The following is a 25,529-nucleotide window of genomic DNA, read 5'->3' on the forward strand; positions in this document are numbered from 1 at the left end:
GAAGATAGGCTTCTCATTCACGCTTCTTAAAGATTACTAGTCGCTCCCTCAGGAAAAGATGAGTGTATGTTAGGCGGCAAGCAATAAGGGATGGCACGGAACTTCCCCCAGGCATAGGCTGGTGCCCAGCTGTTTTCCAAAATGTATTTGCAGATGGAGAAAGTGGGTGTGGAGAAAGGACATCCCCAACCCCAGGGACCACCCCCCCCTTCTACAATACCCACTCCCCCCGAGTCCTTATTTTATCTTTTTTTAAAAAAACAAAACACAAAAAACATAAGTAAAAACAAAACAAAGAAAGCACTCTGTACAAGGACTAGACCTGGGCACTACTGCTACCCCCTTCTTCCCGGGGCAGCGCTAGGGCGCAGAGACCGTCTCTGAATGGATAGTTCTTGCCCTCGACACTTCTTCTGGGCCTCTTCCCCTCCTAGGCCCAGCTCCCCTGAGTCCTTCAGTGCCAGGGGTGGGGAAGGAGGGAGCCAGGCTGGGCTGCTCTCTCAGGTGAGGAGATGGTGGCTGTGGCATCCACTGGACCCTAGAGTCTGCTGGGACAGGACTCCAGATTACTGAAGACACTCTTCCGGATGCTGCCTCTTCCAACCAGGCTGAGCTCTGAGCCACCTGGGAATTGGAATAGGAAGGAAGGGGCCTGGCATGGCGGGCTCCACTGATACGGTCCAAGGGCCCTTTCCCCACGTGGTCCCGACACAGGCCGGAAGTCAGGCCTTCCCCACGCCCCGTGGGCTCAGCAGGGCCTAAGCAGACGTGGCCTTTTGGCTCACACTGGCGCATCCAGGCCCAGGTACTCGGGGTTCTCTGCCGTAGGGGTCCCTTCAAAGGTGCTGGGCAGAGAGCCACGCTCTGATGGGTCCTGGTCCCAGTAATAGAGGTTGTCAAAGGCTGGGCTGAAGGCGGGAGGAGGGTGGGGCTGAGGGGCAGCCCTGCCTCGGGGCGCCAAGTACTCAGGGTTCTCCACAGCGCCCCCAAAGGCAAAAACGTCTTTGACAACCCCGTTCTTCCCAGGGGACAGAGTCTTGGGTGAGAGGGTCTTGGGCCTTTCCAGAGTGGCACTGGCAGATCGAGGAGGCGGCAGAGGGCCCTCTAGGGGTGAGGGGGGCTTTAGGCGAACCTCTGGCTGGTTCACGTATTCTGAAAGGGCAAGAGAGGGTGTTTGTTAGGGAAAGAAACCCATGTGTCCCAGCTACTAACACAGCCCCCACAGTGGGCCCCCACCTCCCAATCTCTCAGCTCAGGCCTGGATTCCATACCTGGCTGGGGACTGCAGGTCACAGGGGCGACGTAGCCATCAGCCTCAGGGGGCAGGGGTACCGTGGGGTCCTCACTGTACCGCTGTAGAGGGCTGGGGTCATGTGGGGAGAGGCTCTGCAGCCCCTTGGCCGCCCCCATTCCCAAGTCGCTCTCAAACACATCAGAGCCCGCCCCCTCTGAGGGTGCCAGTGGAGATTTCGGGGGCTCCTCCTCAGAGGGCTCCAGCCCCAGTGTGAGTTCACCACCGCCACTCTGCGGACAAGAGAGAAGGTCATGATGGTGGAGTCATTCATAGATTTGAGATGGAGACTCTGTGGGAGGTGACAGGGTCACAGGAAAGAAATAGAGGTCCCCTTCGGGGTATGGCACAGTCACCTTGGGGAGAGTGGGGACGTGGGTTGGAAGGCAGCAGGAATCCTTAAGGAAAATGGGATCTCCGTGAGAGGTGGTGGTTGGGGGGGACACCAAAGTCCGTTAGGGTCAGGAGAGGTAACCACACCCCCCAGAGCGTGACCAAGGGCACTGACCCGGGTGGAGGAGCTGCGATGCCTGCGGTGGGCCGTGCCCCCCGCGCCCGGGGCAGGGTCTGGGCAGAAGAAGCCTTGCTGGGGCACCAGGTACTCCTCCGCATCCACCAGGTCCCCCATGTCGTCATCCTCCAGCAGCGATCGGTAGAAGGTGCTATCCAAGGGGCTGGCAGGGCCCAAGTCCTCATTCTGGGGAGGAGGGAGACAGCGTGGCAGCCTCTTCCCAGCCCAGTGCGCGGCCTCCTGCGGACGGCTCAGGGCGGTGCTGTGCGGGAGGCACGCTGAGTCGGGCCAGGGGCCGGGCTGGGAGGCCTGGGACCCCAGGGAGGTGGTGGATGGTCCAGTACCTGGATAACCACGAAGCGCTGGGGGTCCCTGGCCATGCGGGAGAATTCGGCCACCAGCTCCCGGAACCGAGGCCGGCATTCCGAGTCAATCATCCAACCTGGGGGCGGGCGGAAGCTCAGCATCTCAGCCCCAGTGGCAGCCCGTGTGCGGCCCCGCCCCCTCCCTCTCCAAGCTTGTCTAGTGATTCGAGGCCACAGCTCTTAGGTGGTACCAGAAACTTTGAGAATCTCTGTAAGTTTGCCCTTTTCATTTTGCATCTAAGTCTCCTTCCAGCTGGAGCGTCCCTGGACTGGTACTGTGAAAGGGAAGCGAGACCCCTTGGGGGTTCCTGTAACCATGCGGGGCCTCTGGGTCACATGCATTCTGTCTTGGCCCCCTTCCATGTTCCTTGTAGAGCCTCTACCCAGCACCTCCCACCCACCTCCAAGCAGCCAGCACAGCCCCACCACGCACATTTGACCATGATCATGTAGACATCGATGGTGCAGATGGGCGGCTGGGGCAGCCGTTCGCCCTTCTCCAGCAGGTCAGGGATCTCCCGGGCTGGGATCCCGTCGTAAGGTTTGGCCCCAAAAGTCATCAGCTCCCATACAGTCACACCTAGGGCAGAGACAGGGTTGAGACGGGCAGCAGGAGGAGCTTTAGCGTCTGAGTCCCATAGGCTCTGCCCAGGAGCCTGGCACCATGGGGGAGGGAGGGGAGGGATGTGTTGCCAGAGGGCAGGAGCCACCTTTAGTCCCTCCCCAACCCCTGGGACATGCACAGCCCCTAGCAGGTTGAAGCACTGCGTCCTCCCTTCCGACCCACATTTATGCTGCCGTGTCTCCATTCATTCTCATCCTTTCACCAACACAACATCCCACCATGGGCAGGACCGTGGCTCCTCGTCCACCCCTCCCCATGCTGCCCACCACGCACCGTAGCTCCACACATCACTCTGGTGGGTGAACCGTCGGCGGAGAATGGACTCCAGCGCCATCCACTTGATGGGCACCTGGGAGAGAAGAGAAGTCCTTGAACTAGGTGTGTTGGGGGGGGGGGGGCGGTCATTCTCAGAGTGCTGCCCGGGCCCAGACCCCACTCCACCTTGCCCCCATCCGCATGGTACTCCGTCTCATCGATGTCCAGCAGCCGAGCCAGCCCAAAGTCCGTGATCTTGACGTGGTTGGGACTCTTGACCAGTACGTTCCGGGCAGCCAGGTCCCTGTGCACGAGCCGCACGTCCTCCAGATAGCTCATTCCCTGGGATGGGAGGCATCCTGGTTGATCAGGCTCTGGCCACACTCTCCCGGGAAACCGCCCCGTCCCAGCCCTGCGTGGGGCAGGCTTGCTCTCAGGAGCACCCAGGGCGCCCGGACCCCCGCGGTGCGTACCTTGGCAATCTGCACGCACCAGTTCAGCAGGTCCTGGGAGCCCAGGCGCCCGCGGTGTTCTCGGACGTGGTCCAGGAGGCAGCCGTAGGGCATGAGCTGTGTCACCAGCTGCACCGTGGAGGTCAAGCAGATGCCCAGGAGGCGCGACACGTAGGGGGAGCCCACACCAGCCATCACATACGCTTCCTGGGGGTAAGGGGGCACACGGAGGGGGTGTGGGAGACTACACACCCCAACCACCACGCGCCCCTCCTGAGGGCCAAGGTGTGACCGGGGGCCCCCGCCCCATCTAACACCAACCAGAGCCACAGCCCGCAGAATGGGGAGGTGAAGCGTCCAGGTTTGGGGATCACACACGTGTCCCCTTAAACCCCAGGGAAGAGGGAGCCCGGAGCCCAGACCTGCAACCAGGGCCCCTCCCGCACTCCCGGCTGGGGAGGGCGGAGGGACTCACATCCAAGATTTCTTTGTTGGCTTTGGGAGACGTGTTTTCCCTCAATACTTTGATGGCCACGGGGATCTTCACGTTCTCCCCATCAGGGATCCAGATGCCCTGGGCAGAGAGAGGGGGATGTGAGCAGGAGATGGCCAGTCCAAGTGTTTCCCCACCCCTGGGCCAACCGCCCAATTTACCAACCACCTCAGTATTTAGCCCCACTCACCGATCCCTTCCCCCTGTCCCAGCCTCTGTAACTGCCCTACCAAACATCACCGCCCCCAGCTCAGAGCCCGGGGCCGCACCCCAGTGCACCCTCTGGGACCGCCCACCCCCACTCCGGCCCCGCCCCTGACCTTGTAGACGGTGCCAAAAGCTCCGGATCCGAGCACCTTCACCTTCCTCAGCTCTGTCTCTTTGAGGATCCGCATCTGAGCCTGGTTGGGCATCGCTCCGCTCGGTGTCAGCGGCTCCACCAGCTGGGGGAGAGGGTGACCCTGCCTCAGTGCCTGGGGGGGCTGGGCCGCAGACCCCAAGCAGGTAGGGAGGCCCTCACCTCCGTTTCCTGCAGCAGCCTCCGCATCGTGTACTTCCGGATCTTCTGCCGCCTTCTCCTGATCAGGATACCGAGGACCACCCCCATGACCATGACCAGCAGAATGCCCACCACCGCAGCAATGATGGACGTCACCGGGCTGCAGAGAGGGGCCAAGGTCAGGGATTGGGGAGCAGCCTTGGGTAGAAGGGCTGAAGGGGCCCCAGGGAGGCACATGAAGGTCACTGGGGTTTGGAAAGGGAATTTGGAAGGGTGACCCACAGACGTCTACCCTCTCCTCCCTGTTTTAAAACCTCCCTTGGCTCCCTACTGCCTCCAGGATAGAGTCCAAACTCCTTGCTAGATATTCAAAGCTCTCACCACCCACCTCCAAACTGTCTATGCTCTTGCCCCCGGCTTAGCCCAGGATTCTCAAACTTCCCGACAAAAACCACCAAGGAGCTTGTTAAAATGCGTACGTCTGGAGCCCCACCCCCCGAGATTCTGACTGTGGGAATGGGGTGGGGCCCAGGAATGTGCACCCGGTGATTCTGATGTTCTAGCCAAATTTTTCACCCATAGGTCATGGTTTCCCACACCTCCCAACCTTTGCACATGCTGCTCCTTCTGCCTGGACCACCATTTCTCTGTGGGATCGCCTTTCAGACTCAGCCCGGAGTAGCTGGCACTCCTGGGCGCTGACCCTGCATCACTGTCCTCCCTGCCCCCTCCCCTGCTTGGCCAGGGGCGGGCGCGTTGCAGACTCTAGTGAACGCTTGCTTCACAGACAAATGATTCCCTAGGACATCCGCCAATCTTTTTCTCCCCAAAGCCCTTCCCCCAGCTCCCCACTGCCCAGAAGCCCAGTCCAACCCTGTGGCCTGCTGGCGAGGGAGGGCCCATGCCCTCCAGATCCAGCCCGAGCCTGACTCACACTTCACCTGTATCCCTTCTCCGTGCTGACTAACAGGGCACCACACCAGAACTTTCCAGTAAGCACAGCCGAGGCTTTTCCGACACTTCCCCACGACTCCGACTCCACGTTGCTGCTTTCCCCCTAAGGCAGGTGACATACCTGCCCCTCTTTCACCTGCCCCTCTTTCACGGCCTGGCTCAAATGCCACCTCCTCCTTGAAGCCTGCCTCCACCCCCCTTCTCTCCCTCAGGGCTACAGCTGCACTCTCTTCTCCATCTACCTGGAGTCCCAGGGTCCCTTACGAGAAGTCTAGCTACTCAATGGTGGGAGGTACCGGGAATCTTTGCCATCTTTTCCTGTTCCTCAGGCCACAAGCATCCTGAGCAGGTCCTCCATCCACTGGCTGAAACTAATTGGAAGGAGGATCCGCAGTGGAAGAGTGGGCAGGAAAAGGAGCCGCCCCCCCCCCCCTTCAGCAGTGACCACCCAGGGGCCGGTGGGGGACTGGGGAGCAACAAGGGGCATGTCCTGGGGACCAAGCTGACCTGGCTCTCTGCTCGGCGGGGCAGCCCTTCTCATCCAGGTCCACGCAGCTGCAGGAGAGAGAGACCCGTCAACAAGGCTGGGCACCACCTCCTGGGCTCCCCCAGCTGCCCAGCAACCCCGGAGGGAGGTGTGGCTGCGTGGTTATCCCCGTTTGACAAAGGCAGAAACGGGGCTCAAGGTCATCAGTGATCTTCCCACCACCCCACAAGGGGGTCCCTTCCAGCCGGGGAGCCCCCTGCCCCTGTCCTCCTGCACCTCCTGCGGTGTGTCCTGTGGGGGCCCCCACAGGAGCACCGAGTCCCAAAGCCCAGCCATCCCCTCCCCGAAAGAAGGCCGTGAACCGGCCCCACTTCTGCAGAGGGCAGTCGGCGGCACCTGTGCAAGAACTCTGTGACGCAGCAGTCCCCCCTCTCAGGGTGTGCCCCAAAGATGCCCACACTGGGGGGCATGCCCAAGATGTTCACTCCCGTGCAATAAACTGCCAAAAAATAAAAGTAAAAATAAAAGGCCCTGGCCGGGTAACTCGGTTGTTCAGAGCGTCATCCCGAGACACCAAGGTTGTAGGTTTTATTCCCATCAGGGCACAGGCAAGAAGCAACCAGTGCGTGCATAACTCAGTGATGCAGCAACATTGATTTCTCTCTCCTCTCTCTCTCTCTCTCTCTCTCTCTCTCTCTCTCTCTCTCTCTCCCTCCCTCCCTCCCTCCCTCCCTCCCTCCTCCCTCCTTCCCTTCCTCTCTCTCTCTAGAAAACAATCAATCAATAAAAATTTAAAAATAAAAAAGCCTAATCAATATCCCTCAAACAGGGACATGGTTAAATAACACTACATCCACGCTACCGCTCGAGCAGTTCACAAAAGGAGGAGGTAGATCCACGTGCAGTCACAGGAAAGCACGTCCAGGGCGCACAGAGTGGGGCAGTGGGAGGGTGGGGCAAAGTGCAGAACAGTGTCCCAAGGCAGATCCCGTTCACAGTAAAAAGTGCACACACACAAAAGCCCAAACTGATTGTATGGGAGTTGAAATTGCTGTTTCCTGAGCATCTTTGACCTACAAACAGCAATCTTTTATGACTCAGCCCAACATGTTTATGTGAATGTGCAGAGAAAAGCCTGCAGGAGGCACTCCCCCCAGTGGATCTGGAGGCTCTCCCCAGGGAGGGGGGAGCAGGGGCAGGGACCGAAAGGGCACGTTCGCTTTGCAATGTTTATGCTTCTGAATTGCTGAAAACGTCTGTCACAAGGATGCATTCACGTATTTGGTGTGTAACTAAAGACAGCTTTGTGGGGGAAAAAAAAGAGAGAGAGAGAGAGAGAGAATAGGGCAGATCACCGTGTTAGGACATGAAAAAACATTGCAAGATTCTGTCAAGTGAAAAAAAGCCATTTGCAAACAATATGTATGATGTATGTATGGTCTACGAAACCATTTTGGTAAAAAAAAAAAAAAAAAAAAAAAAAAAAGGCCCTAGCTGATTTGGCTCAGTGGATAGAGCCTCGGCCTGGGGACTGAAGGATCCCGGGTTTGATTCTAGTCAAGGGCACATGATCGGGTTCATGAAGGAGGCAGCCAATCAATGATTCTCTCCCATCACTGGTGTTTCTATGTCTCTCTCCCCTCTCTCTTCCTCTCTGAAATCAGTAAAAATATATATTTTTAAATTTTTTTATAAAAAAAAAGTTAGAATACAGATAAAAACAACTGGAGAACAATAATAGACATACATATATATAACATGTTATAATAATATATGTTAGAATGCACAGATAAAAACAACTGGAGAGTATAACATGTTAGAATAATATATATGTAAGCATGTACACAGATAAAAACTAGGGCAAAACACTACAAATGATTAACAGTGAAGACAGAACTGCTAGCAACACTAGTTTGTTTCATAAAAATGTTTAGCATGTTACTTTGGTGATCAGACAAAAAGGAGGCGAAACTTAAGTCTCAGATTTTAGCAGAGCAGAGTTGTCCCCTTGTGCAATGCCGCAGAGGCTCCTGGGACAAAGCCCACCTTTCTGCAGGAAAGGGCCCTCAGACTCACGAGTGGGTGCAGTTGATGGGGCACGGCTGGCACGTGCCCTCCTCATCGGGGAACTTCCAGATGGGCATGAAGGAGAGGTCAGGTTTCACGCCACTGGGGCATCGAGCCACACAGAAGGGAGAGTCCTTGTAGTGGGCGCAGGCCATACACTGGTCAGCCTCCTGGGAAGGCAGGGAGGTCTGTGAGGGGCTGGGTGTAGGGTGAGGCGCCTGAGTCCCCTTCAAGCTTCGGACAGCCACTCAGCAGCACTTTCCACACCGCTCCTGGGACAGCCTACACCTGCTGTGTCTACTGCCCCTGCTCTTCATCCAGGTCCGCCCACCCCCACCCTCACCCCACTCCCCACCCCTGCTTCAAAGCTTGATCCCTGAGCTGCGGGCTTCAGAAGAAGAACTGGAAGCCAAGGAAGGGAGTTCACTGTCTAAGGCCGTGGTCGGCAAACTGCGGCTCGCGAGCCACAGGCGGCTCTTTGGCCCCTTGAGTGTGGCTCTTCCACAAAATACCACGGCCTGGGCGAGTCTATTTTGAAGAAGTGGCGTTAGAGGAAGTTTAAGTTTAAAAAATTTGGCTCTCAAAAGAAATTTCAATCGTTGTCCTGTTGATATTTGTCTCTGTTGACTAATGAGTTTGCCGACCTCGGGTCTAAGGTATAACAGCAAGTAGTAATAGTACGAACATGTAGACAGCCTTTCCCGGGCTCAGGCACTGTGCAAACCCAACTTTACATCAACTCTTCCTATGCCCTAAGGAAACAGGCACTAGTATGGCACTCGCTTTACAGATGAGGCTGGAAGTGGGACCTGCATTGGATCCAGATAGTCTGATGCCTCAGCCCACAAGCCTAACCAACCACCTTGGCACAGCCACAGCCAGGAACACAGGCTTCCGCCCAGCCAGCGTGGCTCTGGTTGAGCGTCGACCTATGAACCTGGAGGTCATAGTTCGATTGCCAGTCAGGGCACATGCCGGGGTTGTGGGCTCGATCCCCAGTGCAGGACATGCAGCAAGTGGCCAATGAGTGATTCTCTCTCATCATGGATGTTTCTCTCTCTCCCGTTCCCTTCCTCTCCGAAGTCAATAAAAATATTTTAAAAAGAACGCAGGCTTCCCTGGATCTCTGCACAGTCTGAAGGGTCTCAGGGCCCACCACCCAACTCACAGTCCCCAGCATGGAGTCTCCTTCCACCCTCCCGCTGTTCCACCCCCCGCTGTTCCACACACCCCACCCCCCCGCCGTTGTCCCACCCTCCTGCTGTTCCACCCCCGCTGTCCCACCCCCCGCTGTTCCATCCTCCCACTGTTCCACCTCCTGCTGTTCAGGTCTGAGCTCAGGGCTCTCTCGGCAGATGTTTCACCACACTTGGCCAGGTCCCTGGCAGTCTGCCCCAACCCACCCTGCTTCCCTCCGCCCAGCTCTGAGCCCACCAGCACCTCACCGATCCTAAGCAGGTCGCTGAGCCATTCTGGGGCTGGCACTCGGGGTGGCAAGGCAGACAGTACCTGTCCTTCACATACTCCCTGGGGTGCCTGAGAGAGAGAGATGCGGGTGAGGGGGTCTGGAAGGAGCCCCTGTGCACCCCCCGCCCGCCCTTCCCCTGCTCTGCCCCGCATACCCCTGCAGGACGCGGCACTCCTCCACGCACTCCTGGCCCCGAAGGAACTGGCTGCAGTTGACGCACTGGGTGGGCCCCGGGCCCCAGCAGTGCCCGTGGGCGCACAGCGGGTAGCAGGCCAGGCCCTCACCCACTGCAGTGAGAGGAAGGAGTCAGAGGGGACTCTTAGGGAGGCTCAGGTCGAGGCGAAGCAGGGGAAGAGGCTGTGGGGTGGCTCTGGGTGGGAGGGGTGGGATAGGGCCTGGGCGATGCAGGGAGAGAGAAGAGTTCTGAGGTCCCAGGAACAGAGAGGGAAGGCGGGGAGCGGGGGGGGGGGATGCCGAGGCAGTGAGGCAGGACTCAGCTAGAAGCCATGCCAAGGGGTCAAGCCGGCCAGAGCTGTGTCTAGGGTGGCGCCCCAGGGGCTGCCGGGAGGGCCCACGGGCACTGCGTGCTGGCAGACGGGGAGCGGGCAGCGCTGGGCGCCGTCTTACCGCACTCAGCCTCTGGCCGGTTGGCACTGTGGAGCAGGGCCTGGTGAGGGTTCCGGAAGAGCTGCTCCCAGGGCACCGTGTGTACAAAGCAGAGGCGGGCGTTGCGGTGGACGAGGGCCAGCCCACTGCCCAGTTCCCGCAGCGAGCGCAGCCCCAGCCATCGGATGCCCAGTCCTTGCAGGGTCAGCGAGTAGGCGCCGCTGAGGGAGAGGAGTGCTCAGCTGCAGGGTGGGCAGCGCACCCCTGACCCCTCCCCCGACGGCAAGGGCTGCCCTCACCTGCTGTCCCCATAGAAAGGCTGCCCCTGGAGCCCCTGGGGAACCGGAGGCCCCACCTGCCCACACGTCTCCCAGCCCCCGCTCCAGCCCTCCTCATCCAGGTGCTCACTCGTGCAGAACCCGTCCCCGGATCACTTGCAGGTTCTGGAAGACACTGAGGTCAGGCATGCTGTCTGGCCACGCGGAGATGTACAGGTAACCTGCAGGCACAGGGGGAGGCTAGGGTGTGGGGACAGGATGATGACCCCCCCAGCCCCTTCCGAGCAAGATGCGGGGGGCAGAGCCCACCTGTGATCTCCTCCAAGGTCTCAAACACTCTGAGCTGCTTGGGCTCTAGGGGCGCAGTGTTGGAGGCGGGGTCCCTAGAAGAAAGATGAGAGGAGTGAGCAGGGCCAGGAGGGAGTGAGCACAACCCCCAGGGCTGGCCCTGCCGCCCTCCCCACCCTCCCCTCTATTAATAGCCGCACTTAAACCCTCTGTCAAGCCCGGCTGTTCCCATCTTGAGCTACAAAGCCCAGGCCCCAGTTTGGCAGGACCCATCAAAACAGTATTTATATCCTTTGATCTAGAAATTCTACTTCTAGGAATGTGGCCGGGAGGGACACTGGCCCCTGAGGCACGTACAAGGCAGAACTGTCTGTAAGAGCAAAAATTGGAAACTACCTAACCACCCATCAGTACATAGGGGAGCTGTTGAACATACCCCTGACCTCTCCAGGCTACAGGCGAAAAGCTGGCATCCAGGAGCCCTTAGTGTGCGCCAGGCACTGTTCTAAGAGCTGATGCCTATTAACTCATTCAAACTTTATAACCACTTTATGAGGTTGGAACTACCTGTGCCCCCATTTTAAAGATGAGGAAACTAAGGCACAGCAAGGTCACATGAACAGTAAATGGTGGAGCCAGGTTTCAAACCCAGGCGGTCTGGCTCCCAGGCCTGGGCTCTTAGCGGCCACCTACTCCACAGCTGTTGAAAGAATGAGGCAGAACCATCACGACCAGCCCCCTAAAGGAAGGAGCAGACAACACCCAAGGTATGCTCCAGCTCCGTTTACCTAAAACAACCCCCTCCCTCCCCAGCAGAACTATGAAAACGATGTTTCTGGCCCTGGCCAGGTAGCTCAGTGGGTTAGTGCCGATCCCATACACCAGGGTTGTGGGTTTGATCCCCAGTCAGGCCACATGCAAGAATCAACCAATGAATGTATGGGACAACATATTGACTCCGGCTCTCTCTCTTCCTCTCTCTCTGTCTAAAAATCAATAAATTAAAAAAAAAAACAACAACTGAAACTATGTTTCTCCGTGTGTTCAAGTGCATATAATGGCCTAGAAGACACACAACCCATTAACAGTGTCTCCTCTGGAAAGGGCAGTAAAGGTGGAAGAAGTGTTGAAAGGAATTTTCTCCTTTTTATTGAAATACTAGAGGTCTGGTGCATGAAAATTCATGCACTGGAGGGGGGGGAGTCCCTCAGCCCGGCCTGTCCCCTCTCACAGTCCAGAAACCCTCAGGGGCAGGAGGCAACCCGGTGACCAGGGGAAGGCAACGCCCCCATCACACCTCTGCTGCTGCCACTGCTGGCAGCGCAAGCCTCGGCCGGCCCTGGTTACCTGAGCCTCCCGCTGGCCCTGGGTGGCTGGGCAGCTGCCATCTGAGGCTTGCCTGCACCTTGGGCCAGCCCTGGGCAGCTGGGAGGCTGAGAGGACTGGAGGACTCCGGAGGAAGGTGCCGTGCACCTGCTGCCCCGGCAGGGCTGAGGGACTGGGCACCGCCATCTTGTGGCTGTGGGCACCTCCATCTTTGAGGGCACGGCAGTCAATTAGCATATTCCTTCCTTATTGGCTGTGGGTGCCACCATCTTTGTAAGGGTGTGATGGTCAATTAGCATATTCCCTCTTTATTAGATAGGATAATTCACATATAATAAAATGCACAGATTTTTACTAGACAATTTGATGTTTTGACAAATGCATTCATTCAAGACTCCACCGTCCAATCGAGACACAGAACATTCCCATCATCCCAGAAATTTCCTTTCTGTCACTTTCCTGTCCCCCATCCCAGGACAACGCTGTTCTGACTGCTATCACCAGGGTGGTTTGGCTGGTCTGCAACTTCACATAAAGGGAATCACACAGTGTGGACTGTCCTGTCTGGCTAATTTCCCTTAAGATAATGTTCTTGAGAACATGTATATAATCAATGTGTTTCTTTTTGTTGCTGAGAATTTCATTGTACGGACAGGCCATCATCTATTTGTTCACCTACTGATACACATATGTGTTATTTCCAGTTTGGGACTATTAGGAGATAAAGCTGCTATGAACTCAAGGAGAATGTAACTTGGCCTGGACGGCTTGACCGCCACACAAGTGCACGTTCACGGATAACATGTCATTTATGGAAATAGCACCCCTCCCAGAAGTCCCCACTCCCTCTGAATTCCAGGCCTCCCACCTGTCTCCTGGCCCCCCTCCCCCACCAGATGCTGCCACTTCTGGGGCTTCAGGAATCGGTGGCTGCCCCGATATTGCCTCCGACCATTGTGCCCGCCCTTAATCGGCGTATCCTTACCCCTCAAAGCTCTCTGGCAGAAACGCCAGGCTCCCAAAGATCTTCTTGCAGCCGGCAAACTCCTGGATATTGGCACTGGTGACTGCCCTCACCTCCCGCAGGTGTTCCATGCCCAGCCCATAGCACACTGTGGGAGTGGGCAGGTGAAGGGGCCAGCTCAGCCCCGGCAACGGGACTGATCAGCCCCCACGTGGAGCACCAGGAACTCAGACTCCTGGGTCCTGTCCACAGTCCCCTCTTAGGGCCACATGCCCTCTCCCCACACGGGCAAGATATGGGGGAGCTTGTGGGACTGATCTGGGGGGGAGCAGGGCAGAGATGGTGGGAGACAAGGACTGAGTCCCAGGAGGGTCTGAGGAGGGGGGACAGTGGGCGAGGCCAGGCAGGGGTGGAGAGGGCCCGGAACCACAGCTGGTTTGGGAGGCGGTGGGTACCTCGGGCACAGGGTTTGCTGCACTTCTCACACCGCTGTGTTCCGTCCTCAGCCATCACCTCTTGGTTGTTCAGGGGACAGACCAGGGTGCAGGATCCCACGTCCGTTGACAGGTAGTTGTCTGAGGAGACCAGGACTGTGTGTCCACGTGCCCCAGCCCTTCACACCCCACCGTGAGCAGTGTCACCGTGCCCGGGTAGCACAAAAAGAATGAATCAACCAGGACTGAAAGGCCCCTACGGCAGGTCTGAGCGTTTACCACTCATGTACTCCGCACAACAAACCTAGGCGGTGGACACAGTGAGATTCCCATTTTGCCAAAAGGGAAACCAAAGCTCGATTTTATGTAAATTACTCAAGGTCATTGTGCTGGTGAGGGGAGGGGCCAGGATTTGCATTCATTCCAACTTTATAACCACCTTATGAGGTTGGGGCTATTATTGTACCCATTTTAGAGATGAGGAAACTGAGACACAGTAGGGTCACACGACCAGTAAGTGGTCTGGCTCCCAAGACTGAGCTCTTCGCTTCTGCCCTCTCTGCTGCTCCTCAGCTGTTGGAAGAACGAGGCAGCTCCCCAAAGCCAGGGGCAGACGGTACTCACAACAGGCTCCCATTTACGTAAACCGACCTCCCCAGCAACATCACGGAAACCCTGCTTCTCCGTGGCACTCACAGGGGCAGGTGGTCACACAGCTGGCACCAAAGGTGTAACGGCCCTCGGGGTTGGGCATGGACTCAAAGGTATCCGTGTTGTAGGTGACCAGGGCCGGGCAGTGCAGCTCACAGATGCCACTGTGGTTGAAGTGGAGGCAAGCCTGGGGGGACAGGCAGCGGGTGGTCACTGGGCTGCTTTCCCCATGGGCCAGGGGCAAGAGGGCGGCACCAGGCAGGGTGCCCCTTCCCGAGGGGTGGGGCCCAGGGGCACATACCAGGCAGTCAGAGTGCTTGGGGCCCGTGCAGCCGGCAGCACACTGCTCGTGGCAGCAGTCGGTGGGCAGTGAGCCCTTGCAGCGGGCACAGCCGCTGGCACACAGAGTTCGCGTCACTGTCAGGCAAAGGGCAGGATGAGGGCTGGGTGGCCACCCGGGCACCAGACCCTCACCAGCATCACCTTCTGGGGAAGAGTCCCTGCCCCAGGGAACACGCCTGGGGTCCGGTAACCCACCTCTCCCGTCCCCTTTATTCCACCCCGCCCCACCCCCCAGATCCCGGGCCTCCCGGAGACTCACGGATCTGACAGTCCCTGGAACTTTCTCCCCAGCAGTGGGAAGGGTTACAGGATGGAGAACAGGGTTTGCCTGGGGAGAGGACAGAGAGGCGGTGAGACCGAGGCCAGGAGGCAGCATGCACAGAGGGTGAGACCCGGGAGAGCAAAGGGAACTCCAAAAACAGGGACACAATCGAGAAACAGGGAGCCCTGGCCAGGGAGCTCGGTTGGTGAGAGCTTCCAATATGCCAAGGTTTCGGGTTCAATTCCCAGTCAGGTCTCGACCCTCAGTGGGGGGTGTACAGGAGGCAGCTGATGGATGATTCTCTTTCATCATTGATGTTTCTCTCTCTCCCTCTCCCTTCCTCTCTCTGAAATCAATAAAAGTATATATTTTTAAAAATCAATCAATAAAAATTAAAAAGAAAAAAGAAGCAAAGGGAGACCGAACAGAGGGCCACAGAGATGGAGAGATGGCAGGAGGCACCAAGAAAGGGGGTGGTGTTGGTGCAGGGTTGGGGATGTAACCTGGAGTTGAGGGGAGGGGGCGGGGGCTGAGAAAGAAGAGGCTGCAGGCAGGGAGGAGCGCGGCTTACAGGCCCGCGAGCGGTTGGTGTCTATCTGCATGAGGGCCAGCTGGTTGTTCTTGTGGAAGATGTCCTTCCACAGAACCGTGTCCTGGTGGCAGAGCTGTGGGTTCCGCTGGATCAAGACCCCTCCCTTCAGGATCTCTGTGGGATGGACAACAGAGATCTGTCTGTCAGCTTCTGCTCCCGCCCCCGGCCTTCTAAAAGGGGAGCAGGCTTCTTAAACACACCCCAGACTCCCCAGGGAGCAGAGAGGACACCTTCAGCATCTTTTAGCCCTACGAGGACCATCCCCCGCCCCATCGCCCCCACAGACACGAACAAACTGAGGCCCGGGAGGAGGGAGGTGTCCATGTCAGGGTCCAGATGCCCAGGGACTCTCTCTTCTCCTCCCACCTCTGCTCGGTGCTCGCTGTAAAAAGAGAGACTGTGGAGTCTGAAACCCCGCCTCGCCACTAACTAGCTGTGCAACCTCGAGCAAGTCACTGATCCTCCGTCAACCTGTTCTCTCATCTGTAAAGTGAGAATACCATGAACGCTCCCTGGCGAGATCGCGCACGACTGAAATAGAATCATTGCACGCACAGCCGCTGGCACGCGGGGTTTGGGCCGCTGTCAGCCTCGGGGCTCCCATCTACAGTTACACAGGTTGTTCCCCACACACGTGCCCTCAGCCGAGAAGTGGGCAGAACCGCCCAGCATCCTCACTGTCAACCTGCGTGGGCTGGAACAAGCTGTGACTTGCCGGGAAGAGGGAATTTTTTTTTTGTTCTTCACGAGGACACCTTCCCTAGCGCCACCTGCATCCACCCAGAGGGGATGCAAGTTCCAGTCCACCCAAAGCCTCCTGGCTAGCAGCGGCCCTGGCCAGCTCTCGATCACCAGGCGATGTCAAGGGTGATGGTGACCACCTGTGAGGCTTCGAAGCTGCAGCTCCCGCAGCCCTCCTGGGGCGGCCCCGGAGACAGGGGTGGCGCTGTCCAGCCGGTCTCCGTTGTCCAGCACGGCCAGGGCATAGTTGTCCTCAAAGAGCTGGGTGCCTCGGATGATTCGCAGCCTCTGCAGTGGGACCTGGGTCACGTGGCTGTGAGCAATGAGCACGTAGCCCTGCACCTCCTGGATGTCCTGGGAGGGCGCAAGGGAGGTAGGGGTTGAGGCAGGCCTGGGTCCTGCAACAAGGCCTCCTCGGGGTTACCAAGTGCTCGGGGATCTCGGGCAAGGCCCCTATCCACTGAACAGTCCTGCTCTCTTCATGTGTAAAATGGAAACCAAGGCCACTCCCCAAACCAGATTCCTGTATGATCAGGAAAGATAATGGAGTGTGGGGGGGAACTCGGTAAGCCGGGAGCAGGTGCCCCGCCCTCTCTGCTTCTCAGTTTCTTCATCTATAAAAGGAAAGGTTTAGATGAGATGCCATCTGTGCATTGCATACCTGACCCCACTCCAGGGCACCATGGAAAAGGCTCAGCAGGCTGGTTTCCACTGTCCTGCTCATGACCCTTTCACATACATTCCCCATTTTATCTACAAAAAGGGGGAGGCAAAGCATGCCTATTGCTCCCAATACACAGATGAGAAAACTGAGACCCAGTGCAGACAAGAACCTAGGCCACATTCGCATGGTTTGTGAGTGGCAGAACTGGCCCTGGGACCCACATTTCCCGCTACTCCGGGTGGGAGAGGGACAGTGGCTGGGCAGTTGGACAGGGGGAGGTGATCATACTGGCAAGAGAGCAAGAATTTAGCAAAGGGCCTGGCCGGTGTGGCTCAGTGGTTGGGTGTCAACCTATGAACCAGGAGGTCACGGTTTGATTCCTGGTCAGGGCACGTGTCCAGGTTGCAGGCTCGATCCCCAGTGTGTGACGTGCAGGAGGCAGCTGACCAATGATTCACTCTCATCATTGATGCTTCTATCTCTCTCTCCCTCTCCCTTCCTCTCTGAAATCAATAAAAAATATATTTTTTAAAAAGAATTTAGCAAAGGAACAGATGCGTTCCTCCTAGAGATGTCCATGGCCGGCCACGCTACAGAGAAGGAATCAGCTGGCCTTGCACTGGAATGGATAGGGGTTAGAGAGCAGAAAGGACTTCCAGGTGAGGAACCACCAGCGAGGAAATAGAGGCCCAGCTGGAGGCAGGGACTGGCTGGGTTGCCCCTGGCTCTCACCTGTAGGAAGAAGAGGCTGGCATTGCCAGGCAGGTAGGTGAGCTCCAGGTTACCCTGCACCACCTGACAGCCCTGGTAGAGGTGGCGGAGCATGTCCAGGTGGGTCTCAGGACTGGCGGGGAGCCGCAGCTTCATGTCTGTGCCGGTGCACACTGGCGGGAGGGAGGAGGCGGGTCAGAGGGCACTGTGCCGGGAGCTTCTCCACCCCGGCTGCCTCCTCCACACGCAATCCCCAGAGTCATGCCATCTGGGGCAAGGACCCCTCCTCTCATGTCCCTTGCACCTGCAGAAGGTGCAACAGCAAAAGAAAGTTCGCAAGTTTGGGAAGAGGAGGGAACTCAGGGGAGAGCTCCGTCTGACTCAGCCCCTTCTGAGCAGCGAGGGCCCCGCTGTGTAACCCTTAGGGAGCTTGCCCTCCCAATGCAGGGGGCTGTTTGCAAAGAAAGCCTCTTTGTCCCAAAGCCACGACTCAGGGCCAAGGGGTAAAAAATCCCCCAACGGAGGTGCTGGTGAATCATGAGCCCTCTGGATACCCCCTATCTCTCTCCCAAGCCAACAAACTCCCGGGTATTCTCCCCAGCTCATTCCAATGCCACCCACGTGCCAACCTCCTGGCAAGGGATACCCACCCCCACAATGCCACCCAGAAAGTGGGGAAGGAGGGTCAGCTGAAGTCATAGCGGGGGCATGGAGACCACCAGCGGCCTGGCCACCGCAGGGACCTCTAGAATTCCCCCAGGCAGAGACAAGGCGCATCAGACCCCATCTATGGGCATCCGGACCCAGGCTGCAGATCCTGGGCCAGAACGATGCCTACTCCGCAGGCTCCTCCTCCGGTACCTCACCCTTGCCACCTCCTCAGGGCAAGACTCCAGAAGCAGCTGGCACAATCTATGCCACGAAACTCCTGCCACAAGAGCACTACGTCAGCCCCGGGTGCCTGCCCAGTGCCAACTATCAGCCAAGGGACATCACGATGAACTGCCCCCAGGCCGACCTGGACCCCAGCTGGGGGTCCCTGAACCCAGAAATGCCCATGAAGCCCAGAAATACCCGAAGGGTAAACTCCCCCTGGTGAGGGGGCGCTGGGGGCAGCAGCTGGCACCATGCCTGCCAGCAGGGGGGGAGATTAAACTGTCCAGTTGAACTTGTTTTTCTGCTCTGGTGAGAAGATGAATCACCTGGTGCGTCTTGCCCAGGAGGGTGTGCCGGGGGGGGGGGGGGGAGTGGGCGGAGGGCACCCCCAGGTACACAGGCCCACAGGTGCCTGAGCTGCCGGGAATTCCTGCTGGTCCCCTCTCCACTTCCTACAGGCTACGTGCAGACTCAGGGGAACCGCAGGGTGGCTGCCCTCGAGGTCTGACACCAGGGCTCCTGCTCTCCCATCAGCTTGGAGCTGGAGGCCAAATCCTGAAAGGGGGGCCGGTAATAATACCCCCTGCCTCCAGAAAGCTGGGCAAAGGCTTGGGGGGCAAGCCCCACCCTGCCCCTCATTGCTTCCTGGGCCTCCTAGTACTCTCCAGAGTGCTCTCTGTCCCCACCCCTCTGGGCAGACGGGGAAGAAAGCAAACAGGGAGGAAGGGGAGGGCCCAGAAATAGAATCAAGGGTCCCTCCCCCCTCCCAGCTCCCAGAAGAAACAGGAGCGGGGTGGCAGGCCAGGCCCAAAATAACGCCCGCTGCCAGGACCTCCCCCAGCCTCCGCAGCTTCAGCTGCTTTGTAGTCACAGCTGTTCCAGGCCCAGACCCCAAGGCCCTGGCCCAAGCCCGGGAAAGGGACCAGCAGCGCTGGGCCGGGGCTGTCTCCACCCCCTGCAGCCCAGTGCGGCTTCCAAAGGACACCAGCTGTGGCAGCCAGGCAATAGGAAAACAACAACAATGGAACAGCGGGGGCAGCTGCAGTAACTGAGGGCCTACTGTGTGCTCAGCAGGCACTCTGGCGGGAGCTTCATAACATCCTGCAGAGGCTGGGACTGGGACCTCTATTTTGCATAGAAGGAAACTGAGGCTGACAGGGGTTATTCTCCCAAGAGGATGAAGCCTGTAGGGAGCAGGATTTGAACTCGAGTCCGTGTGCCTTTCGAGTCTACGTTTCTTCCACTAGGCCTAACTGCACACACAGATTAACCCCACACCCCGCACCAACCTACTGATGCCCCTGAAAAACATTGCAGGTGCCGGGCAGGGCAGAGTTGCTGGGTTGGGCAGGAGCAGAAAGAGCAGTAGCCCCACCCCACTAGTGAATTTGTCTGTGGCTCATTTGAGTCTGATTAAGACTTTTTAAGTGTTGGCAACAGGTGGTAAACTTGGTGCCCTGAGACCCACTCCCAGGGAGCGGGAAGCTTGAGTGCTAATCCCCGCATGCACACACCAACCTGACATAAAGCCAAGAAGGCCTCCTAATACCTCCCTTACCGCCCCCTCCCTCCCCTTCACCAGGACCCTTCCTCCTCTCCTCCTCCCCATCTCCTCACCAGCTCCCCACTCCTCCATCCCCACCTTCAGCCCCCATGGTTTTCTTGGGGGGGGGGGGGGTGGAGGTCCTGTTCCATACAGGGGAGCGCATTGTTTCCAGCACACCTGCCCCTTAGGAGCCACAAATAGGGCAGGACACACAGTGAGCACGGTGTTTGCTGGAGGGAGGGAGGGAGGGAGGGAGGGATGGATGGGTGGAGGGAGGGAGAGAGGGAGGGAGGGAGGGAGGGAGGGAGGGAGGGAGGGAGGGAGGGAGGGGTGGGTGGAGGGAGGGAGGGATGGATGGATGGGTGGGTGGATGGATGGATGGATGGATGGGTAGATGGATGGATGGATGGATGGATGGGTGGGTGGAGGGAGGGAGGGAGGGAGGAAAGAAGGAGGGAGGGAGGGAGGGAGGGATGGATGGTGGAGGGAGGGATGGATGGATGGGTGGGTGGGTGGATGGATGGGTGGATGGAGTCTAATCAAGAGTCTCCAAACCAAAAGGGACCAGTTGAGGTCACAGTGTCCATCCCACTGCTGAGAGGCTGGTCACGGTCCCTCCCACCTGTCCCTCCAAATAAACTTCAAAGGTCAGGGTTTGGTCCCAGTTCTGGGGGTGTCCTCAAGGGGGTTCTCTCCTCCCCGCCAGCCTTCAGGCCCAGCTGCTTCTCTTGCTCACCAGCATGAAAGCCAACACTTCCTTTGGCTTCCATGAACACTACCTGCATCCCCAAAGCTCACCTCCCCCAGACCCACCGACCACACAGCTGGTATATCAGGGGGCCTGGGCTCAGGGTCACCAGACCAGAACCCAGCTGGGCCACTCACTCTGTGACCCTGAGCATATCCTGGACCTCCAGGGTAGAGGCCAAATCAGGTTCATCTCTCTGGCCAGCAGTGCCTGTGACTTAGTAGGCCCTCAATGAATATTTACTGGCCTTGGACTTAGCTATAAGGAGGGAGTAATAAAACAATAACAACTCTTCCTTTCTGCAGGGAAGTTAAATGAGAAAATGAATCAAAAAGCAGTTTGTAAACATGACAAGGCTTGGTAAACAGAGCTGGGACAACACAAACATTGGCTCTAACTCTCCTACTCCTTGAGAGAGAGCACACCCTTCCCCCACCTCCTCTCTCTTCTCAGGGGTAGACAGGAAAGGTGGCCTAGCAAAAGATGGGGGTGTCACCCCAGAGGGGTTTCCCAGAGGCAGAGGGCAGGCATCTTTTTCCAGATCATTCCAGCTACCCAGGGTCAGGCATAAAGATCTGGGCCCTACACCAGCTCCCCTAGCCCCAGCCTCAGCCTGGTCCCTCTTGCTTCTAATGCAGCCGTCTCCACAGCCCTGCAGGTCCCACCGGCCTCCACCCCACTGCAGCCCTCAGTCCCCTGCCATCCCAGGAGGGCGGACCCAAGCAGAAGGCAGGCATGAGGTGGACAGGGAAAGATGACTCCTAAGCCAAGAGGGGACCTGGGGTGTGCGGGGTGCCCGGTTCAGCCCCATTTTCTATAGCCTAGCCTAGATAAGGAAGCTCATCCACCTGGATAACAGAGTAGCACCTCTACCCCAGTCTGGCCACCTGGCTGCCCCTGAGGCTTTGCTCAACTCATTCCTGTTCAAGAGAATAAGACTGACCAACTCCGAATACCTCCTCATTAGAAGCCAAAAATGCCCTGGACATTACCGGGTGGCTGGGAAGCCTTGGATAAGTCGCTTCATTTCCCTGAGCTTCCGTTTTCTCCTCCGTGCAGCTACTTCCCAGGGCTGCTGCAGAGATGGAACGGAACTGTCCACGGAGAAGAACCCGGCATAGACGAAGCCAGCCGTGCATTTTTGAAAAGTGAAGGCAAGGAAAGTTCATAGCAGAAGTGTGGGTAATTCCCCACCAAGAGAAAAGAAAAAGTGCTCTGTATTTGGAATGTAATGTGTTTTCTTTTTGCATTTGATACTCTCTTTTCAACTGTTTTATTGTGGATATTGAAATGAAGTTCCTTTCCCTAAGTATAGTCAAAAGAAGAAGGAGAGTGTTGGGAGACTCATACAGGGATTAAATATGAGCTCTGCAGGATAAAAAAGAATGTGTTTGCTGCACTTTACAAAACCTGAACTCCAAGAGAGGGTCTCAGCAAAGTCCTAGGACTTCCCCTTCTCCCCTTCCCCCCACGTTCCTACCCTCAGTCCTGGGATGTAATGGGGGTGGCTAGAGGCAGCGGGGTGGTGTGCTACCATTTTAACCATTCCCTGCACAGCACACCCCGCATCTCTCCCTGCACCCAGCAGTGCACCCTGAGGAGTGAGAAGTCGGAAGGAGTCCCCAGTCATTGCAGAACCGACCCCTCAGATCCCAGCACAGCAGCCACCCAGCCACGCCCCACCTGCCCCACTCACAGGCCCAGGTGAGGACAGCCCAGCCTGGCCTCGCCCTTTTCAGCAGAAGGTCAGGGGTGAAGATGCCAGCCTGGGAAACAGGGAGGGAGGGAAGGGCTCCAAGGAGAGGAGCCTCCGGACCCGGGAGAGAAGGCGTGGGGCCACCTCCCGCTGTTTACAGCAGCCCTGGCCCAGCACCTTCCTCGAGAGGGCAGAGTTCAACCAAGTCCCCAAGTCAGCAAAGAGAGACTTTGTGTTTAGCAACACAAAGCCCAGACATACACACACACACAGACCACACAGCTCAAGAACACCCCAGCATAGAGGCCCCTCAGATAGCACAGCAGTGCTCTGACGGAGGGCCCTGCGGCCACAGACAAGACGACACCACCCCTTCCCCAGACACCAGGACCCGCTGGGACCACCCACCACTCCCAGAACCCCCTCCACCTGGGGATGCGGGGCAGTGTCTCCCGTGGCTCCATCCAGGGAGACCGACAGCGCAGTGTGCGGTGGGGGGCGCACTGCCTGGCCCCCGTAAGCCCGGCTCCCGCCTGGAGAATGGGAATGCCACCCGCCTTCTCTCCCGGGGCGGTGCTGCGGTTAAAAGAGGGAGCGCACGCAAACACCATGCGCGGTGCCTGGCACCCAGCGTACTTCCAGGTTCGATCGTCCTCGCAGAGAGATGGACACATGGGGCAGGACACGGGGCGCCCCCATCACCCCTCCCCGCACGCAGCACGAGGGAAAGGCAGGGCTCCCCCGCCCTCGGCGTCCGCCCACCTGGCCCCAGCCCTAGGCCTCCCCGCACCAGGCGCCCAGGTATCCCTCGCGGAGAACTCTCCCACGTTGCGCCTCGGACCGGGAACCCCACCCCCGCTCCCCAGCAGCCACCGAGCGCCGGCCCCGCGCTGGCCTGGAAGACACTGATTCAGAACACACGTCTCGCCCGCCCCCGCCCCCGCCCCCACCCCAGACTCCTGCGCGGGGCGACGGGTCCCCCCTCCTCCGGGCGCTCGGCGGACAGGGCGCTCTCCCCACCTCCCCCTCCACACCCAGATCTCGCCCGAAGCAGGAGTCACCGAGCCCAGGCGGCCGAAGAGGGGCGGGGAGGGGGCGGCGGGAGGGACCCCCGAGGACTCCAGCCCAGGCCCGTCCGGAGGCGGAGGCTGCCAACTGGAGAGGCTTGGAGACACACACACACACACACACACACACACACACACACACACACCCCACAGCGTGCAGCACAGCCTTGGGGAACTTTCTGAGCAATCCCAGAGAACTTCGCTGACAAGTTCCCGGCGCGATCCCGGAGTCTGGGAAGCGCCGGTCTCCGGAATGGGGCCGCGGGAGGCGCTGCGGGGTAACTGCCCCCCCCCGCCCCGCCCCTGCCCCGACCCCCTTCTTCTGCCCCCTCCCCGCCGAGAGCCTGGACAGTCCGACCCTTCGGGTCCGGGAGCTCGTGCGGCCCCCTCCGCCCGCCCGCCCGCCCGGGGGTTTCGGCGGGGCTCCCAGGCTGCAGGGTCCCGTCGCGGCTCCCTGCCCTCCGCACCCCGGACTCACCTTGGGTGCCCGCGGCTCCGGGGGGCAGGAGGGCGAGGAGGAGCCCCCAGCGGTACCAGGCCGCCAGCTCCATTGTCCTCACCGCGGCTCGGGTCCCATGGCTCCGGCCGGACCAGGCGGGGGGAGCGGCGGGCGCCGGGGCCGGGAGCTCCGCACCGAAGGGGCCCCCCACGAAGGGGCGGGCAGCGGCCTGGGGGGCTCCGGGCGGCTCCCTGGGCGCGACGCAGGGGAATCTCAGCTCCACAACTTCATTCTTGTACTTCCTCGAGGCCGCCCTCCTCCTCCGCCCCCTCCGCCGCCGGTGATTGGGAGCCGGCGCGCTCCTCGGCCCCCCGCCCCCTCCAACCACATTCCAGCGAGGCCCGGGGAGTGGCCACTCGCGGCTCCACTTTCTCCCTCCGCGCAGGCCTGGGTGCGCCCCGCCCAGCGCCCGGACGCCGGGGTGCCGCAGCCGTTCCCACCCGCGTCCGTGCGGAACCCCCAAAAGCACCGGAGGCGATTGCGCCCCCTCCCCCGGGAGTCTGGGGCAAGGGCTTTGGGCTGCCCTCCTCTTGAAGGCGCAGGTTGGTTTCATCGTCCACATTCCTGGCGAGTTTGCAGCCTACTCCATCACATGCCCATTGGTTTTAATACCAAATAATGGTTTTCCCACCCCATCCTTAAGTAACGTTGATAGCCGAGGAGGGGGGGAGGGGGGTGTCGTGTTTAACTTGTGGCTCCTGGGACCCCCTGGCTTGCCTTCTCGAATCTGTTAGGTGTGCTTTCCAGTCTGAAAAGCAGGGTTTTAAAGAGGGTCTGCAAGTTTGGGGAGAGAGGGTCCCATTGGAGGGGCCTCCCATTGGGAGGACATCCCTCTTGTTTCTTTACCACTGGGGCATTCGGCACCAATTTATCCAGGGTTCCTGTCTGTCCCGCACCTTTCAGAAGCAGCTCATGTCCACCTCCCCCGTCCCCCCCCCACCCCTCCCCCGCTCCCCCGGAGCCCCTGACCCGATACTTAAGGCCAGTGGGGGGTGGGTTGGGGGTGGGGGGCTGGGAGAAAGACATGTTTTTGTTGGAAATTCCAACCAAGCATTTCACGGGATGTACCACTACGTCTTACACTGACAAGTGATTACTTTTTGACCTGAAATGCTAATGTAACTGGGCATCCTTCTTGTTATTTGCCAAACCTGGTCACTCTGGTTGGGATGCCTCAGCCACGAGCACGCGTGTGCTGCTCAAGGCGGGGATCAGAGGCACCTCCTGGGAGCTGACAATGGACAGTAGCATTCCTTCCTTTTTTTAAAAAAATCCTCACCCGAGGATATTTTCCCATTAATTTTTAGAGAGAGTGGAAGAGAAGAGGAAAAGACAGAGAGAAATATGGATGTGAGAGAAACACATCGATTGGTTGCCTCCTGCACAAGCCCTGACCAGGGCCTAGGCTGGGAGGAACCTGCAACCAAGGCTGACGCTCTATCCACTGAGCAACACCGGCTAGGGCTAGTATTTCTTCTTCTTTAAAAAAAATGTTTATTGATTTGAGAGAGAGAGAGAGAGAGAGGAAAACAGAGAGAGAGGGAGAAAGAGAGAGAAACATCGATGTGCTGTTCCACTTACTAGTACTTACGCATGCATCGGTTGATCCTTGTATGTGCCCTGAGTGGGGATCGAACCTGCAAGCTTGGCGTATCTGGACGGCGGAGCTGACCGGACAGGGCTGGGCACTAGCCTTTCTTAATCTGCTTGCACATTCCCTAGCCTGGTGGCAGGCGGGCACGTTCGCAATAGGGGGCATGGAGAACAGGGT

General features: G+C 58.4%; 1 protein-coding gene across 1 annotated transcript; it reads right to left on the reverse strand.

The window, feature by feature from the left end:
• Positions 1-204: 204 nt before the first annotated feature.
• Positions 205-24,020, reverse strand: ERBB2 (erb-b2 receptor tyrosine kinase 2). The gene is made up of 27 exons (XM_079798998.1): positions 23,738-24,020; positions 17,348-17,499; positions 16,092-16,305; positions 15,190-15,324; positions 14,616-14,684; positions 14,316-14,431; positions 14,060-14,201; positions 13,385-13,504; positions 12,951-13,077; positions 10,661-10,734; positions 10,482-10,572; positions 10,095-10,294; positions 9,622-9,754; positions 9,445-9,535; positions 8,009-8,169; positions 5,953-6,000; positions 4,513-4,651; positions 4,313-4,435; positions 3,975-4,073; positions 3,521-3,706; positions 3,234-3,389; positions 3,066-3,141; positions 2,601-2,747; positions 2,147-2,244; positions 1,800-1,988; positions 1,272-1,524; positions 205-1,152 (listed from the first exon to the last, which is right to left on the reverse strand). Exons 1-27 carry the CDS (start codon positions 23,808-23,810, stop codon positions 782-784), a joined length of 3,783 nt encoding a protein of 1,260 aa, XP_079655124.1. The 5' UTR covers positions 23,811-24,020; the 3' UTR covers positions 205-781.
• Positions 24,021-25,529: the final 1,509 nt, after the last annotated feature.

Source organism: Cnephaeus nilssonii (assembly GCF_951640355.1).
Source record: "Cnephaeus nilssonii genome assembly, chromosome: 19".
Taxonomy (NCBI): Eukaryota; Metazoa; Chordata; class Mammalia; order Chiroptera; family Vespertilionidae; genus Cnephaeus; species Cnephaeus nilssonii.